Source organism: Brienomyrus brachyistius, chromosome 13, assembly GCF_023856365.1.
Source record: "Brienomyrus brachyistius isolate T26 chromosome 13, BBRACH_0.4, whole genome shotgun sequence".
Taxonomy (NCBI): domain Eukaryota; kingdom Metazoa; phylum Chordata; class Actinopteri; order Osteoglossiformes; family Mormyridae; genus Brienomyrus; species Brienomyrus brachyistius.
The window spans coordinates 17445883-17461367 of record NC_064545.1 but is presented as its reverse complement, the minus strand read 5'-3'; the positions used below and the strand labels follow the sequence as shown (position 1 = coordinate 17461367).

Here is a 15485-nt window from a genome sequence, read left to right as displayed (position 1 = left end):
CACTGAAGTTTCTGAATGACTGGGCTGCAGGACGCTAACACCCAGGAGTACATGTCGTTTTGAGTGACTCACTCTGAACGTTTTCACACTTTGACAGACTGTGTTGACTGTTTACTGGATGTTATGCATGGGTAAGATAACTGGGCTTCTTGCACAGGATTGCATGGGTCATACCCAGTCCACCCAGCAGAAGAGCATAATTTTGCTTTTAGGTAGAAGTCCCCCAGGACAGCAGCTTGCTGTAAATCGCAGCCCATCGGTGTCAGGTCTTGTGAAACAAATCTTAAACTCATATGCATGAACCCATGTCACATTCCTCCAGTACTGGTTTTAAAACAGCTGCATTGAGGTCACACAGTCTTGAATACGTAAAATGTTAATATCGTTCCGTGATGACGCACGTCAGAGCACACTGCCCCTCCAGTCTTTGGCCTTGCAAGGCAGTCACCCCACCGTCCCCGACATTCCGACAAAACAGCAACGCAGAGACAATCCATGGGGCTTGGCTGCATGAGTCTTGCAAAATTGTAATAGCAAAAGGAACGGAACTGACCTTAAGACATTTTGTTGTAAGTTTTGCAGTGAGCCACACTGCCCTGAAGGATTTTTATGCGCCGGCTTCCGACGCAAATAATGCAGATTATTTTAGCGTGACTGACGTCTCTCACCGGAGCGCGCTGCTGCTGGTTGCTGCCTCGCGTGCATGACATTCCCCGCACATATCACTGGAAGCTTTAACTGGAAATTTCTTTTCTTGCCGCCGCCGTTTTCCATAAAATTAGTAACAATATGAAACTATCCCACAAAAACTAAGGTTACTTTAGAAATGCATTATATAACCGCTCCGCATGCCAGTAAAGACCCAGCTGAAATCAGAAGAGTGGACCTGACGTACCACTAACGACTCAAAAAATATATCAAGACGGGTTTTCGTGAGCTACATATAAAATGCCCAAATTATAAAGAAAATGTTAGTACTATTGTGCACATATGCAATAAACACGTCATATCACAGCCACTTATTCCATCCTAAAATAAAGATACTACGATAATGCTCGGATTGAGATGTACAGCCGCCACATAAATACATGAACGCATAAGATAAATAATTTCGCGAGGCTAATTATGGGAGGCCGGAGTCTATGAGCCGTGCACATATGCGCGCTACCGCGACGGGGGCCATCTTCTTAGACGGGAAGCGGGAGCGCGCAACATCGGAAGTGCTTCTTGCGCGACGTCACGCCGACATCAGTAGTAAACAGAAAGCGCAGTAGCGGGGACGCGAGACGTCCGCGCCGAGGATGACTGAGGGTTGCGGCCATTCCTCCGTGTGCGCGCCTGCTGTCACGATCCGCCAAGGGAGCTGAACTGCATCTGAAGTGGACGTAATGGCGACGGGCGGCGGTACGGCTAATAACGCCGGGGGAGAAGCGTCCAACCTCTCGCGTTCCGCGGCTGGGAGAGGTGCGACCGCCGCGGTCACAGCCGCGCCGCTTTGTCCGCCGGTAATGGGCCTCCACCGAGAGCCGATGTACAACTGGCAAGCCACCAAGAGCTCAGTGAAGGAGCGCTTCGCGTTTCTCTTTAACAACGAGCTGCTGAGCGACGTGAGGTTTGTCGTGGGCAAAGGCCGACTGGCCCAGCGCATCCCGGCGCACAAATTCGTGCTGGCAGCTGGAAGTGCCGTCTTTGACGCCATGTTCAACGGGGGTATGGCCACCACGTCTGCGGAGATCGAGCTTCCAGACGTGGAACCAGCTGCCTTCCTCGCTTTGCTCAGGTGGGTCGGGATGAACGGTGTGTCGCCGGTACCGTGGATATTCAGGAAGCATATTAACTACCAGCGAAGTCTGGATAGCTGACAAAGGCACTCGCATTGATCCGCCTATGCAGTGAGCCTGTATCGGCCGAGACGACATCAGCTATTCTGCATCAGAAACCAATGGTTTAAGTTTGTCGGGTGGTTTGTGCGTGGACTCCTCATACGAAATGTAAATGCTCACAAATTATTTATCCATATTCCCAGTATCTTGTATCTGTAGTTTCACACGTTAAAGAGCATTCAGTATAAGCTACGTGTAAACTACAGTATAAACGATTAAAAAGGTACAGTGCTTTTATTACGAGTTGCTTTTTTGTTGGCAAACGCGAGGTACACGCTATTCGTACAAACCGAGGTGCGGTCTCCCTACCTGTTTGCTTCGGGACTTGTCATCCACGCTGTCCGCTCGCTTTAAGGTTTCTCTACTCGGATGAAGCGCACATCGGTCCGGAAACAGTGATGACCACCCTGTACACCGCGAAAAAGTACGCGGTACCGGCCCTGGAGGCGCACTGCGTGGACTTCCTCACCAAGCACCTGCGCGCGGACAACGCCTTCCTGCTGCTGACACAGGTGCGCGAGGCGCCGTGTCCTCGCGAGTGCGGCTCGAGGGGCGACACTTATATATGCTTCTATCACCCGAGCCCGCAGGAAGTTTGAAACACGGATGATATGTTTTGCATTTCTTCCTAGTAATATACACATAAGAAAAGTAATCATTTATTGGCACCCTTCTTGAGCAAACTGTCTTTTTGCAAATCATGTCTTGCTCTCCATGAGGTCCAGAGACACATTTACAGATGAGTAGGATTGGGTAGGCTCACAGTGTAGGATTATCTAGTGCCTCAAAAGCAACTGGGGTTATGGGCAACATTAATCTGCTGGCCATGGTATTTGAACTAGCAACCTTCTGATCACATGCACAGACCCCTAACCCATTGAGCCACACACCAAGCTGTTTTGTGATACACACACAAAATATCCATAACTGCGTACCATGGTTTTTGTGCTGTAAAATCCTGTAATGATTACAATGCAGTTTTTTAATGTTGACTTCTCTGTGTTTGACATTCATTGTGCAGAGTGTTGCTTTAAGATGTCTGATAATATCCTGCCTTGTGCCGCAGGCCAGACTGTTTGATGAGCCCCAATTGGCCAGCCTGTGTCTGGACACCATTGATAAAAGCACAGCTGATGCCCTCAATGCCGACTGCTTCACCGACATCGACTTGGGTATGAGTGTCTTTACGCTGCATCTCAGTGCTTCTGTGCCGCCCGTGTGTGTATTTCATGCGAAACAGCGTGTTCATGCACTGAATTCTACAGCATGAAACTGCAGCGACCGATACATTATTCATCCTGCTGGAAGTAATCCTTCAAAGGACTTCAAAGGAACAATGAAAACTATTTTGTGCATCATATATTAAACATTCTGTGGCTAATGATGGCCAACTAAATATATGCTGTGTAAACAATTTTGCTATAGGTCAGGTGATTTACCGAAGGAAACAATGAATACATGTTATTTTGGGTCAGGCGTAGTCTGTGACTGTTTCTTTACGCTGTGGGAAATGCCAGTGTGCTGACGCTTTTGCCGTTTGGTCCGCTTTGTGGCTGCTCTGGCTCCTTGGGCCGCAGACACGCTGTGCGCCGTGCTGGAGAGGGACACGCTGGGCATTCGAGAGAGCCGACTCTTTGGCGCCGTGGTGCGCTGGGCAGACGCCGAGTGTCACAGGCAGCAGCTTCCACTAACTCCGGAGAACAAACAAAAAGTTCTGGGGAAAGCGATGTCACTCATACGCTTCCCACTTATGACTGTGGAGGAGTTTGCGGCAGGTAAACGCTTGCCTGAGGGAGGCGTGATTGTTTTACAAATATAGAAGTACTTCAACATTGCATTTTACTCGCAGATAGAGCATTTCGTTCATTAACAGTACCACTTGTACTCATTGTTCCTGTACCTTGGAGTTGTCTTTAAGCTGTCGACTTGTAAAAGCGTGTATAATTAAGTGTAATATCATTTTTAAAATGCAAATTGTTTTAAATTGTGCCTTTTAAGTTACGCTTAAAGATGAATGACTGAACTGTTTTCATGTCTGAACTGCTGAAGTCTGTCTATTTTATTTCCAAACAATGAAAGATTTAAGGTGCCAGTCTGATATTTTTTCTTGTGCAACAGGGCCTGCCCAGTCTGGAATATTGTTTGATCGGGAGGTGGTAAATCTGTTTTTACACTTTACAGTAAACCCCAAACCCCGCGTTGACTACATTGACAGGCCAAGGTGTTGTCTCAGGGGACAGGAACGCAGCATTTGTAGGTTTCAGCAGGTAGAGAGTCGGTGGGGGTACAGCGGAACCAGTGACAGAATTAGGTAAGGTCATGTGCATGTCGGCTGCTCTCGTCTCACTTTCTACATTGAGTGCCTGGGTATCATGTGCTGAGATTGAACTCTTCTTGTCCCTCTTTTTTCTCTTGTCCACTACAGGTTCAATGTAAATAGACGTATATCAATAGTGGGGTTTGGACTTTATGGTTCTATTCACGGACCGACAGACTATCAGGTCAATATTCAGGTATGTTATGCTGCCTTTATGTATCTGAACACTTTACTTGGCTCCTGACTGTTACAGTGACTTTATTTCCCTGTTTTGTTGTATGTAATGTGATTTCTCCTTTTAGATAATTGAGACTGATAAAGGCCAGATGATTGGACAGAATGACACAGGATTCAGTTGCGATGGCACAGCGAACACGTTCAGGGTGATGTTCAGGGAGCCCATCGAGATCCTACCCAACGTGAGCTACACTGCTTGTGCCACTCTGAAGGTGTGTTGTGGTTCCAAGCAACTGTTAAATCCATGAATACCATTCCTAGATCGAGATGGCCGAGCACTGTGGTGTTGCTTTTCTACAGGGTCCAGATTCTCACTATGGCACAAAGGGCTTAAAGAAGGTGGTTCAGGAAACATCACCGGGGACCAAGACGACATTTTTCTTCTTCAGTTCCCCTGGGAATAATAATGGTACATCAGTGGAGGATGGGCAAATACCTGAAATTATTTTCTACACCTAAAGCCCCGAGCTTTGCCGTCCAGAGTGTTAAGGTGGAATGCTAGTAATGCGACCCAGAAGACGACTGCTCGCCGTTGGATGTTGCCAAGGAGATTTGACATTGACACTACATCGATTTCGGATTTCACAGCGTGTTGGCGTTAACTCCATGAATGTGACTTGAGATGCTGTTCTCCAGACACTGATAGAGTTGCATTTCAGAATGCTATACATACGACAAACACAAGCAACTGTTATCTAGTATGTAAATAGCATAAAAGGTTCAGTGATGTTTGGAGTTCGGTTGTTACTGTACCGGTGCTTGTTCTCCCATTGCTTGATATCAGCTGTGCAATTTACAGTAATTACGGGAGAGGGCGCCACCGTTATGAGCGGTCTCTGATTTTACGTTGATACCCGGAAGGCAGGTTTTGCATAGGAAAATATATGTGCATCGAGAAAATTATATGTGCACTTAAAGATTTAGAATTCTATATCTTAATTAATAGAGAATAAAACACTCCAAAATATACATACCATCCCGGTCAGGGTGACAAGGAACTTCAAAATATGTTTAAATGACACCTTGCACTACCAAATGCATCCACGTTGTAATACAAAGAGAGTAACTCATGCTGAACGCATTTTTATTTCTTCCAACTATTATAATTCATATGGCCAGTATTTCGGTCCGAATCGTAAAGGTGCACTTACCCGTTGAAGAAGAAAAACTTCTTGTTGATGCACTGTTCTTCCTAAAATGAAAATACAAATATACACGTCAACAAAATAAGCGCTACACCTTTTTCAGGAATTTCGATTGTTCGACATATGTATGGAATATTTTTGAAACAAAAATGTTCTTGTTTTACCTGTTGTTTATTGTGAACGACTTTCACACGGGGTATTTGGCGAGCTACCATTAAAATCACGTGACTGAAACTAGCCACGCCCCTTAATTTGCGCGTGCGCAATGGCCATCCGGAAGTAGTAATCGCGTAAGATGTCTGCTGTTAGTAGGGGCATGCTGCACTATGTAAATGTATCTTAAAAAACTAATTTTCAGGTATTTGGCGCCACGTATTCTGTCACGACCGTCACCTCCAAGTGGAACCTTACATGCAATATATATAATTTCGTTTTCGTCGTTCCATCGGAGTGTCCTATCTTATCGGTGGCTGTCGAAATCAGGTTCCGTTTGCAGCATTCCGGGAAAGCGTACAATCAGAAAGTGCTCAATGCCTAAAAAGAACAAAACGGTGAGGATTCGTGCATCGCACTTCCATGTTGCACATCAGTACCATAGCAACATCTATATTATACTGCACTGCAAAGTGCTACGCATGCTACTTTTAGGCATAATCTTGAATCTGCATCCAAGTACCGATTTAACAAATCTGATTTTTATTGAAGAGTGTACAGAATAAAGGTGCGGCAGAGGATTCGGAGTCCCCATTGGGCCCCGTTGTACGTGACAGAAGTGGACTCGTCTGTATTGCGATACATGCAAAGCCTGGGTCAAAACAGAATGCCATCACAGGCAAGTTAACTGTTACCCGGCGCAATAGCTTTCAGGTGTCCAAACTTGTTTTTTAACGTCTTCAATGGATGCATGTAAAATATCAGTCATTGATTAAACTATATCAGTTATTTGTGTTTGTGATTGTCAGCTGTGTCCGAGCGGACCGTGGACGTCAGTATAGCTGCACCTCCATCCGACGGCGAAGCGAACGCAGAGCTGGTCCGGTATCTCTCCAAGGTGCTGGAGCTGAAGCGAAGCGCTGTCATTTTAGATAAGGTTTGTACTTTGGTCTGATACCTTTTCAGAACGGCATTTCCTCAAAATCCGTGTAGTTCGAATTTTGCCTCCACTTTAAAATACACAGTTTTGTAAAAAATGTTTTTGTAATTAAAAAAAAATTACTCTCAGCTAGGAGGGCATTCACTCTGAAGATCACGTTAAGTCTTGGATGACAATTAGCCAACAAGGATAATGGATTAAAGAGTGGATGTGATTTCTCTGGTTTTACTTGCTCGGTTTTATCTGTGTTAAACTAGGGGTGTCGGTCCCGGGAGAAAATAGTTAAGATTTCAGGCTCCATGAGCCCAGAAGATGTTCTGCAGAAACTTAAAACAGAAGCTGCCTCATATCATAGGCGACTGGAAAGCTAGGAAGAGTGATAATGGCACCAGCGAGTCTCCCTGTGGGGAAGACAAAAAGGCATCAGCACAGCACGGCAGGGTACCCAGACTGCGTGAATCATGTGACGTCCCGCTGTTTCCAGCACCAGCAGCAACTTCATGGGCTTTGGTAACATTTGTCAGGCAATCTGGCATCACTTGTACTTTCTTTCTTTGATGAATAACTGCAATAAGATATGCTAATGAAATGTTTATAAAGAGTGACACATGGATGGCGATTGAGGTGAAATCCAGGTGCTTTTTGTCAAAATTAATTCTTTCAATATAACCAAAATTTTCCAATTGTCTGTACCAGGGTAAGAAAGTTGTCTGTACCAGTAACAGACAGAAAGCATGGATCCTACAGAACCTGTTTTAAAGATGTGAGATAATCAGTCGCAGGCATCATTTTGAACAAAATGCAGTGTATTAACATTCTCTCCATTCATTTGCAGCCATGAGCTCACAATTAAAATTTCTAGATGTTAATTGTCATTTTGTCTTCATACACAAAGGGGAGCTAGTGAGTCGGTGTTTAGCTTTAGAGACTCTCAAATTGTCGTTGTTGGCTCCTTTAAGGTTATTTAATGATTATGGAAGGTGTTCAGTAGCTGGAATGAGAAAATGCACAGATTGCCACTGGTGAACAGAGAGCTGCTTGCGGAATATTATAAAGAACAAACAGTAACAAGCAAGAAAGAACACGAAAATAACATCTGAGTAATGTGATCTTTCATTTTCAGCAGTATTTAAAATATCAAATGACTAATCTCAATTTTCGTGAAACCCCTTGTATAAAAATAAGAATTAGCCTCACACGACTGTCTTTAAATCCTTCTCTGAGTGAATCTCGCTTCATGTAATAAAGTAGACAACTCACCTAATGTCCCTTCATCCTCCACTGAGTATTTCTCATGGCATGTTTCCGAGTGCTTTTCTGACTGAGGAGCGTCTATAGAGTGACAGGAAGCTTCTTCAGTAGTACAGACTCATCAGCACCCAAGGGATTTAATCAGGCTTACATTGGCGCTTGTTACAGCCCAAAAAGACCAGTTACAAGTCGACTTTGATATGCACAGGCTACAGGTCAAAACAGAAGTAGTACTGATGTTACCACACTTCGGGTTGCTGAAGATTTTAGTCAGCTGGTACAGTCAAACAAAGCTGTTTCAGTCCTGGATTGACTGGCTGTAGCCCAAGGCTGCAATCTTATCCACATTGGGCTGTTGTGTTTGCAGGTTTTTTGGATAACCTTTAGGTGCTGTGTAATCAAGTGTCCATTCCTGGTTGCGACACACTAATGACGCGTGTAACACCAACATGTCCTCCAGTAGGATCTTCAGGCTTCTCCACGGCTATTACACAGTTGTGATGAATCTGCTCACCTCATTGCTGGTCGTCTTCTTTCTCTTTTACCTTCACCCTTTCCAAGCATTCTAGTCTTTCCCAGCAATGTCTTCTCATAAGAAAAATGAGCTAAAGAATAAACCCTCCTTTCTCCTCCTCCTTTCTAGCAGAGGTTGATAATTCAAGGTCCAGGAAGTAAAAATCCAGACCAAGATTTTGTTTCAACCAACTAGCTGAGCATAAAAAGTCACACAGTACTTAGCTAGTTGGTTGAAATGAAATCTGAACTGTCCACCTCTGCTTTCTAGACAGAAAAGGTTTAAAGATGAAGTTGGAATTTGAAATTACATTTATTTTAGTAAAGCTCTCCCCTCCCCTCATGAACATCCCTTGTAAAGTCAACTGAATTTAACACAAGTTCAAATCCCATGTGAGAGTTGCAGCGACCTTCAAAGCTCCATTCCGAAGGGTCCAATTGAAAGATGTGACAGGTTTGTGCCTGGATGCCAACGATTAGCTGCCTCTAAAACCTGCCCACGTGTCGGGCTGAGCACAGGACAGCCAGCAAGGTTTTCCCTCGGGCTGCAAAAGGCCAAGCGCACGTCAGACTCTCCCATAGTCAGTACTTCAGAACAGTTAGTTCACTTGATGCAATACTACTGTAATACTTTAATTATGGTTAAAAATGCTGGAGCGTCTACTGTAACTTCAGTGATTTTGGAGGCAGGCTTGCGCATAAAAAAAAATGCAGTTACAGCTTGGACTGATGAGGCCAGCGTGTAGGAAAAGATGCTGCATCACAGCAGGGCTCCTGACTTCACCCCCCAGCTTGGCGGATGTATTGGCCTGGATTAGCTGGTTAACAGTTAAGGACTGGGGATTAGGCGATCCATAATCAGTCGCAGCTGAGAGAAAACATGGTCAGGCACCGGCTAGAGCGTCCAAGAAGGGCATTACTGCTACATGACAAACGGGCTGCCCCACAGCCGACTTTTGGTGATGTTCTCTGCGGCATCTCCACTAGAGGTCAGGGCACCTCCGGCATCCGCCCGCCTCGCAGCCTCATTCTGAGCAAGGATGGGGCTCCTATCACACAGCTGCATCTGGCTACTTTAAGTCACCATTAAACAGAGGTGGGCAGTTACATGGCAGCAAAAGGAGAGTCAGCTTTCTCAGCTGGCTGGTTTAAACAAGATCTTGGTCTGGACCTTTACTTTCTCGACCTGAATTACCCACCTCTGCCCTAGAAATATGCTGTGTGGGTTACCTAGCTGTCCTGTGTGTGCGTGTGCGTGTGCGTGTGTGTGTGTGTGTGTGTGTGTGTGTGTGTGTGTGTGTGTGTGTGTGTACCGGAGCTGATCCAGCAAGGACTGCCTTTTCTGTTTTCTGATAATATATGATTGGCACACAGTCACACTGGGAAGGAACCACAAGTATATGACACATAGATTAGCCGATTTATAAAAAATTCCCCAGACTGTGCTGCTTTTTAATCACCACCAGGACACGAAAAAACCTGGAATAACCTGCACCTCACTGACCCTTGAAAATCAGTCACTGTTACGAAATTACATTTGATATTTTAATGGCAACCTAGAAGAATTTGCTGCCATGTAATTCAGTAATGAGGGGCAGCGCATCTCACAGCACGGACTTGGCCAGAAGAGCGTCTTATGCCTGTTGAAGTGAATCCTGGGCTTTGGTATTTCTGTGGGCATCTGGTGGCTCTCATGCTCATTTATGGACGTACCTACCAGGCCATAAAAACACAACGCAGCCTGAAATGATCTGCTCACACTGAACTGTACATGTGAGTATTCCTTTGGGCCTAAACCGCAAATCAGAGGGTCTGGAACTCACAGAAAAAGGTTGAACTCATGAGATCCATCCAATCAGCCATAATGTCACAATACAACACGGCAAACGCCAGCTTCCAAGCCAAAAGCCCCCTGGCTGATTCGGGGAATATGCCCAGCATCACTCACTATATCTTGCCGACAATCTTCAAAGAAATAGCCTCCGCACACACAGTCAAAACACCGCTGCACGAAATTCAGACACTCAGACCAAACAGTCCCTCTATCAGCACTTTCAGCAAGAAACATTCAACACACAGCCTACTCTCTGTAGGAATGCCGTCACTTCTACAAGTAAAAATAGATGGGAAAGGTGGGTAAGAGGAGAAAGAAAGCTCTTCCCAAAAGGCCTGGGGATAGCAGTGCATGAAAATCCAGTAACTGCTAAGAATTCCATGGAATGGGCTGAACTCCCTACGCCACCTATGAGCTCCATCCATCCATCCATCCATCCATCTACCTTCTGCAACCGCTTGTCCTATTCAGGGTCGTGCGACACATGAACTCTCCACACTGGAAACACATGCACCAGGATTTGAGATACTGTCATCCACAAAAGGCAGGAGCCACAATCAAGGTTCAGCATCACCAGTGTCTGCAATCCCAGAACTACTTTCCTGCAGAACCCTGTGCAGAAACGCTGCATGTCATTTGAAGAAGCGCTAATCCCTGGTTATCTAACACTTGGACACACACATTTTCACACTGATTTACCTGTGGGCCTGACTGTACTGCTTTATATTCACACGGGTGTCTCACAGAACACATGGCCAGCCAGGTCACATGACAACCACAAGGCAAACACATGACCTCTAATTGACAGTCTCTCTCACACAGATATGAACACCCATGCCTGCTTACTGGACAAAAATGGCATCAATGCAGAGCATCTGTCTGGTGTCACACACCACTATGCATTACACAGTGTACTAACTAGAGTATAGCAAGTATTACACAGCTCATTAGCATCTCAAAAGAAATGCAACCAGCCACTTTTCAACCTGTAGGGGGATGACCCAGAACTTTACGCATGCAGGATGTTAAGCGCAGTCAGAGAGGGAAGAGCTTAAATGACCCAGCTATATCAACAAAGTACAGGTGCTTTCAGGGAGACACGCCACGCGTCGCTCATTGGCCAATCAGCAGCTGCACTCCAGCATGACCCCAGACTCCCAAAATGGAAAGCTAAGGGTGTTTCTCAGAGCAACAAAGAGTTAAAGAGGAAAGCTGAAGCGAGAGGGAAACAGAGTGTTTATATTGACCCATTATAATCTTACTTAGAGCAAAGTGTAATTATACCATTTCATTTTCATTATATCAAGTAAAAATATCAACTAACATGCAAAAATGACAAAAATTATTGAATCCAACTGTGAATTCATTAGAGGTAAACCGCCCAGACAGAGACTATGCCACAACAGAAATTAATAATCAAGTGAAGATTTCTGGTGTTATATCCAAGCCTGTCATAATATCTCCGGTTTCAATGCATTGTCATGTTACAGAATGATGCCTCCATCTTTACTAAGTAGTAGTATTTTGAATGTTACACACAAAACAGGGATATTTTAGTGGTATAGAAAATAGCTGTATCTGGGACAGTAACAAAACACGAGAGATATCATGGAGAATTATCAATTAAATGCAATGCCAGTCAGATCGATACAGTTAAAGTTCGTTTTGCATGTAAATGTTACCATGGTAACGGGACCCGGGAGGAGTCAGGTTTCTCAGTGTAGCAGCGTCCTGAATGCTTTGTTCTTGATGACATACTAATTGCAGTGGCCCACTCCACTGTCTAACTGCCGGCGCACTGCTGCTGTGTGGCAAGGCCGGGGGGGGGGGGGCAGGAGCCTTTGGAGAGTGAGTGTCACACAGACTGCCCTGAAAAGTGCACTAACTGGGGGAAAACGCTTTAAAACGCATAAGGGTCAAGGACTCCTACTGAAGGCCCTTGGATTGAAATACATGGCTTTTGCTTCCTTATCCTCAGGAGAGTTAAAGGCATCAGATATCCTAGCTGTTTAAGATTCCATAAAACAAAGGTGAGTTCTAGGAAAGGTTTGCAGATGAAAGTTGTATCCTAAATTATTTGATGTATTTTAAATAGGGGTATGTTTGGCGTGTTCGCACTGCACATGCGTGGCCATGTCCACAAGCCATCTCTCCCAGAATGCACCCTGCCTTAAGCCCCCCTTCCTACAAGAAGACACATTAAAAACTGAATATAAAACGGCTACAGGAACACCATGGGGAAAAACCACCAAAATGCAGCTTGACATCCTTTATGATGAAAAGGAGAAACAATGTCCAAGCTGTAGGTAAAGGACCGTGTTTTTGGGTGAAGGAAATTTGTGAGTGCTGAGTGCATTTACCTGCTTGGCACTTTTCACTCAGCTTATTTATCTGGATGAACTTATTAAATTCTTTCTCCATATTTACGCAGCTGCACAGTTAAGCTGCTTATTCAAGGGTGCAAGAGCAAGCCCCACCCCCACAGGACCTTCCAGTCATGTGATCAGCCAGCTGTCTACTTCTCTTTAAATCTTAAAGCATCTCATTGAAGCTGTTCTCTTGCAATGTACTGATACAAATCCAGCCTATTGTATAATGGCTAAATAGGAACCTGTTAACCCTTCCCTGGAGGATCCATCCCTTCTCACCTCACATAGTTGCTGCGTCTGATTTCTGGTCTTCCTCATTTCTCCTGATTTCAGAGCACTTGGGTACAGAGCTAGAAAACACCTCCATAAGCACAGTGAGCCATTACCTGACTCTGCATAGAAGCATGGACTCCTGGAGGTCACCGATCATTCTTTCTGGCCTCCAGGACACTGTCTGTCTCGCCTTCACTGCTCCTGACTGCAGCGATGCAGCGTCCGCTCCGTGGCCCCAACCCTGTTCAGCTAGTATATTAACATCTTCCAGATTATATGAAAACGCCGACGGAGGGAGACAATCACAAGCCAGTCTGACACGCAGCTTTCACATGCATTTACCACAAGTTATTTTACCTGAAAGTTCCAAGTGGCTCGGTCCCATGACATCACCATGTTAGTTTTACTTTAAAAAGGATTTCATCTTCAGACAATAAAAGCACAACTCAAAAGTTCATTCAAACCAGTCTGAAAACTTTTCATTGTGAAACCTGTCATTCCCAGTATAAAATATGACACAAGAAAAATATACAGACATGAAATATGAAAAAGAGTCCAGTCCAAAGGCAAAAAAAAAACATTCTTTGCATTTGTTACAGTGCCCTCATATAAAGAAAACAATTAATCAAACCTAAAGTCTAGTTTTTCTTGGGCTACTAAACCTGCAGACGTCAATCAGTTGTGGCAGAGACTCAAACCTTGGTCTCCAGAACTGTGACACATCCGTGCAAAGCACTGCGACACCAAGCCCAGCAAGATAACATCACATCAACTACAAAAAATTATACAGCATCACCATATTCCATCGATCTAAATAACTCCAGACTATCGTTTACTTAATTACACCAAATGGTCTCTTTCTCGAAGACATTACTTGAATCACAGCATCAAAGGCGTGTCTTCATACATCATTACTTGCTCCTACGGCGGTCCTCAGTACCGGTTGTTAGGTGGCCTCTGGTTATAGGAGTTGTGATGCCCTGAGTGTGGGTTGTCCCGCCCACTGCCATGACTCCAGCGCCTGTCTTGCCATTGCTGGGAACCCCACTGGTTCCCAGACCAACCCCTGCCTCCATCATGTCCTCTGTATGGCCGTTGTTCATGGTACCTACAAGCAAATAGCACAAGTTAAGTATTCCTATACATATTAGACGCATTCTCCTAGTTGACTCTTTATATTTCCCAGTTTATGAAACCAAAGCCAATATATTTATTAATCAGATTTTGTCCCATATAATTAGGAGTGTTTTACCGATTGTGGTGACCACCTCCACGACCTCTCCATTCCTCCACTATCGGCGGGGGGTTCGACGGCCGCTTGAGGTACTCCTGATACTCCTGGTCAGCGGACGTGAATCTGTGGGCGAACTGCTCCTCGTAATCAGGGACTGGTTCGGGAGATCCGGAGGTCCTGAGAATTAAGAAATCGTGTACCTCAGGTGTTCAGGTGATGTTATGTACGCATGGTCCCAACAACATACCCAGATCAACGTCATTGCACGGACCTGCTGCCTACATGCATCTCGAGAAAAAGTTCTTTGGCTGCCTACACATCATCCTTACAGGTGGAAGTACCTTAAGATCCTCATTAACATGCATATACATGTACCAACTGCTGTACAAATAAAAGGTAGCCTACCAACACAGCAAAACATTAACAGACTATGAATGAGGATGCCAACCACTCAAAGCGGTTAATAAAATGTTAGTAAAACATTCAAATACCCTTAAAATGTTAGTAAAATGTTAATTTACTGGTTGTCGCCAGCCCCCAGCCCGCTCCAGTCCTCCGCTGTGGGCGGTGGATACGAATCACGTCCGAGGTTTTGCTGGCCGTCTTTGGACGCGAAGGGGCCGGAGAAGCGCTCCTCTAAATCGGACGAAGACTCTGGGAATGCAGACATTCTGAATGGGGAATCACGAAGCTTCCTTAGGTCATCCAGACAGCCGGGTAGCACAACACAGACACACGTCAGGTATTCGAGCCTAGCCGGAAAGCAGACTTACTTAAGTTTTACTTTTTTAAATCCGAAAGTTTAGAGGGTTTGAAAATTTCGCACTGAGGCTATGAAAAACTAGCTCGAAAATCAGCACACGTCTCACTAACGTAGCCAGTGATGAAACTGACCCGGGCCCGCGAACGCTAAACAGTGTCACACAGGCGTAACAGTGTATCAGCTCCCCGATGGCTGGATGATAAATGGTTCCGGAAATCAAGTAATACAGTAGGAGGGTTAACATTCAGTACGAAGAGTTCCTATTGTGAAATATTACATAATGTATCATCCTGCTTCTTCTAAATATTATTATATCGGCCACGATATAATAATAATAATAACAACAACAATAATAACCCCCCCTCGGAATTCCGGCTAAGATGCGTTTGGTTTCAAGACAGTTTCATTAAACACAATCACACGCATACACACAAACCCTTTATTACGTAGCGTATATGTATTAACTGGGAACAACATATGCCAGTTAATAACAGTGATTTTAACTGTACTTAAAAAAAAATAAAGCACTCACTCTAATAGGGTGATCTCGTTTGTGTGTGTGTGTGTGTGTGT

At 44.8% G+C, this 15485-nt stretch overlaps 3 protein-coding genes across 5 annotated transcripts; 2 read left to right on the top strand and 1 right to left on the bottom strand.

The window, feature by feature from the left end:
* Positions 1-1232: 1232 nt before the first annotated feature.
* Positions 1233-5816, top strand: LOC125705890 (BTB/POZ domain-containing protein 1-like). 2 transcript variants are annotated; one of them, XM_048972226.1, is made up of 8 exons: positions 1233-1780; positions 2239-2395; positions 2950-3055; positions 3461-3658; positions 4002-4194; positions 4309-4396; positions 4503-4649; positions 4738-5816. In XM_048972226.1, the coding sequence occupies exons 1-8, from the start codon at positions 1389-1391 to the stop codon at positions 4894-4896; spliced, it is 1440 nt and encodes a 479-aa protein (XP_048828183.1). In that variant the 5' UTR covers positions 1233-1388; the 3' UTR covers positions 4897-5816. The 2 variants fall into 2 exon arrangements, with proteins under 2 accessions (XP_048828183.1, XP_048828184.1); XM_048972227.1 differs by having other exon boundaries at positions 1234-1780; positions 4065-4194.
* Positions 5817-5914: 98 nt separating this feature from the next.
* On the top strand, positions 5915-7939 carry c13h15orf40 (chromosome 13 C15orf40 homolog). The gene is made up of 4 exons (XM_048972234.1): positions 5915-6133; positions 6288-6414; positions 6545-6672; positions 6933-7939. Exons 1-4 carry the CDS (start codon positions 5915-5917, stop codon positions 7044-7046), a joined length of 588 nt encoding a protein of 195 aa, XP_048828191.1. The 3' UTR covers positions 7047-7939.
* A 5429-nt stretch (positions 7940-13368) lies between these two features.
* Positions 13369-15095, bottom strand: LOC125706453 (RNA guanine-N7 methyltransferase activating subunit-like). Of its 2 annotated transcripts, XM_048973157.1 has the most exons (4): positions 14923-15095; positions 14671-14820; positions 14168-14326; positions 13369-14023 (listed from the first exon to the last, which is right to left on the bottom strand). In XM_048973157.1, exons 2-4 carry the CDS (start codon positions 14817-14819, stop codon positions 13849-13851), a joined length of 483 nt encoding a protein of 160 aa, XP_048829114.1. In that variant the 5' UTR covers position 14820; positions 14923-15095; the 3' UTR covers positions 13369-13848. The 2 variants fall into 2 exon arrangements, with proteins under 2 accessions (XP_048829114.1, XP_048829113.1); XM_048973156.1 differs by having other exon boundaries at positions 14671-15095.
* Between the last annotated feature and the right edge of the window lie 390 nt (positions 15096-15485).

Excerpts from the sequence above, each read along its gene's own strand:
- c13h15orf40 (XM_048972234.1), top strand. The coding sequence starts at position 5,915 with ATGTATCTTAAAAAACTAATTTTCAGGTATTTGGCGCCACGTATTCTG. Across the intron at positions 6,415-6,544 it reads AAAACAGAATGCCATCACAG|CTGTGTCCGAGCGGACCGTG; the intron begins GCAAGTTAACTG and ends TGTGATTGTCAG. Across the intron at positions 6,673-6,932 it reads GCGCTGTCATTTTAGATAAG|GGGTGTCGGTCCCGGGAGAA; the intron begins GTTTGTACTTTG and ends GTGTTAAACTAG.
- LOC125705890 (XM_048972226.1), top strand. The coding sequence starts at position 1,389 with ATGGCGACGGGCGGCGGTACGGCTAATAACGCCGGGGGAGAAGCGTCC. Across the intron at positions 2,396-2,949 it reads CCTTCCTGCTGCTGACACAG|GCCAGACTGTTTGATGAGCC; the intron begins GTGCGCGAGGCG and ends CTTGTGCCGCAG. Across the intron at positions 4,195-4,308 it reads GGAACCAGTGACAGAATTAG|GTTCAATGTAAATAGACGTA; the intron begins GTAAGGTCATGT and ends TGTCCACTACAG.
- LOC125706453 (XM_048973156.1), bottom strand. The coding sequence starts at position 14,819 with ATGTCTGCATTCCCAGAGTCTTCGTCCGATTTAGAGGAGCGCTTCTCC. Across the intron at positions 14,327-14,670 it reads CTGGGGGCTGGCGACAACCA|GACCTCCGGATCTCCCGAAC; the intron begins GTAAATTAACAT and ends CTTAATTCTCAG. Across the intron at positions 14,024-14,167 it reads GGAGGTGGTCACCACAATCG|GTACCATGAACAACGGCCAT; the intron begins GTAAAACACTCC and ends ATTTGCTTGTAG.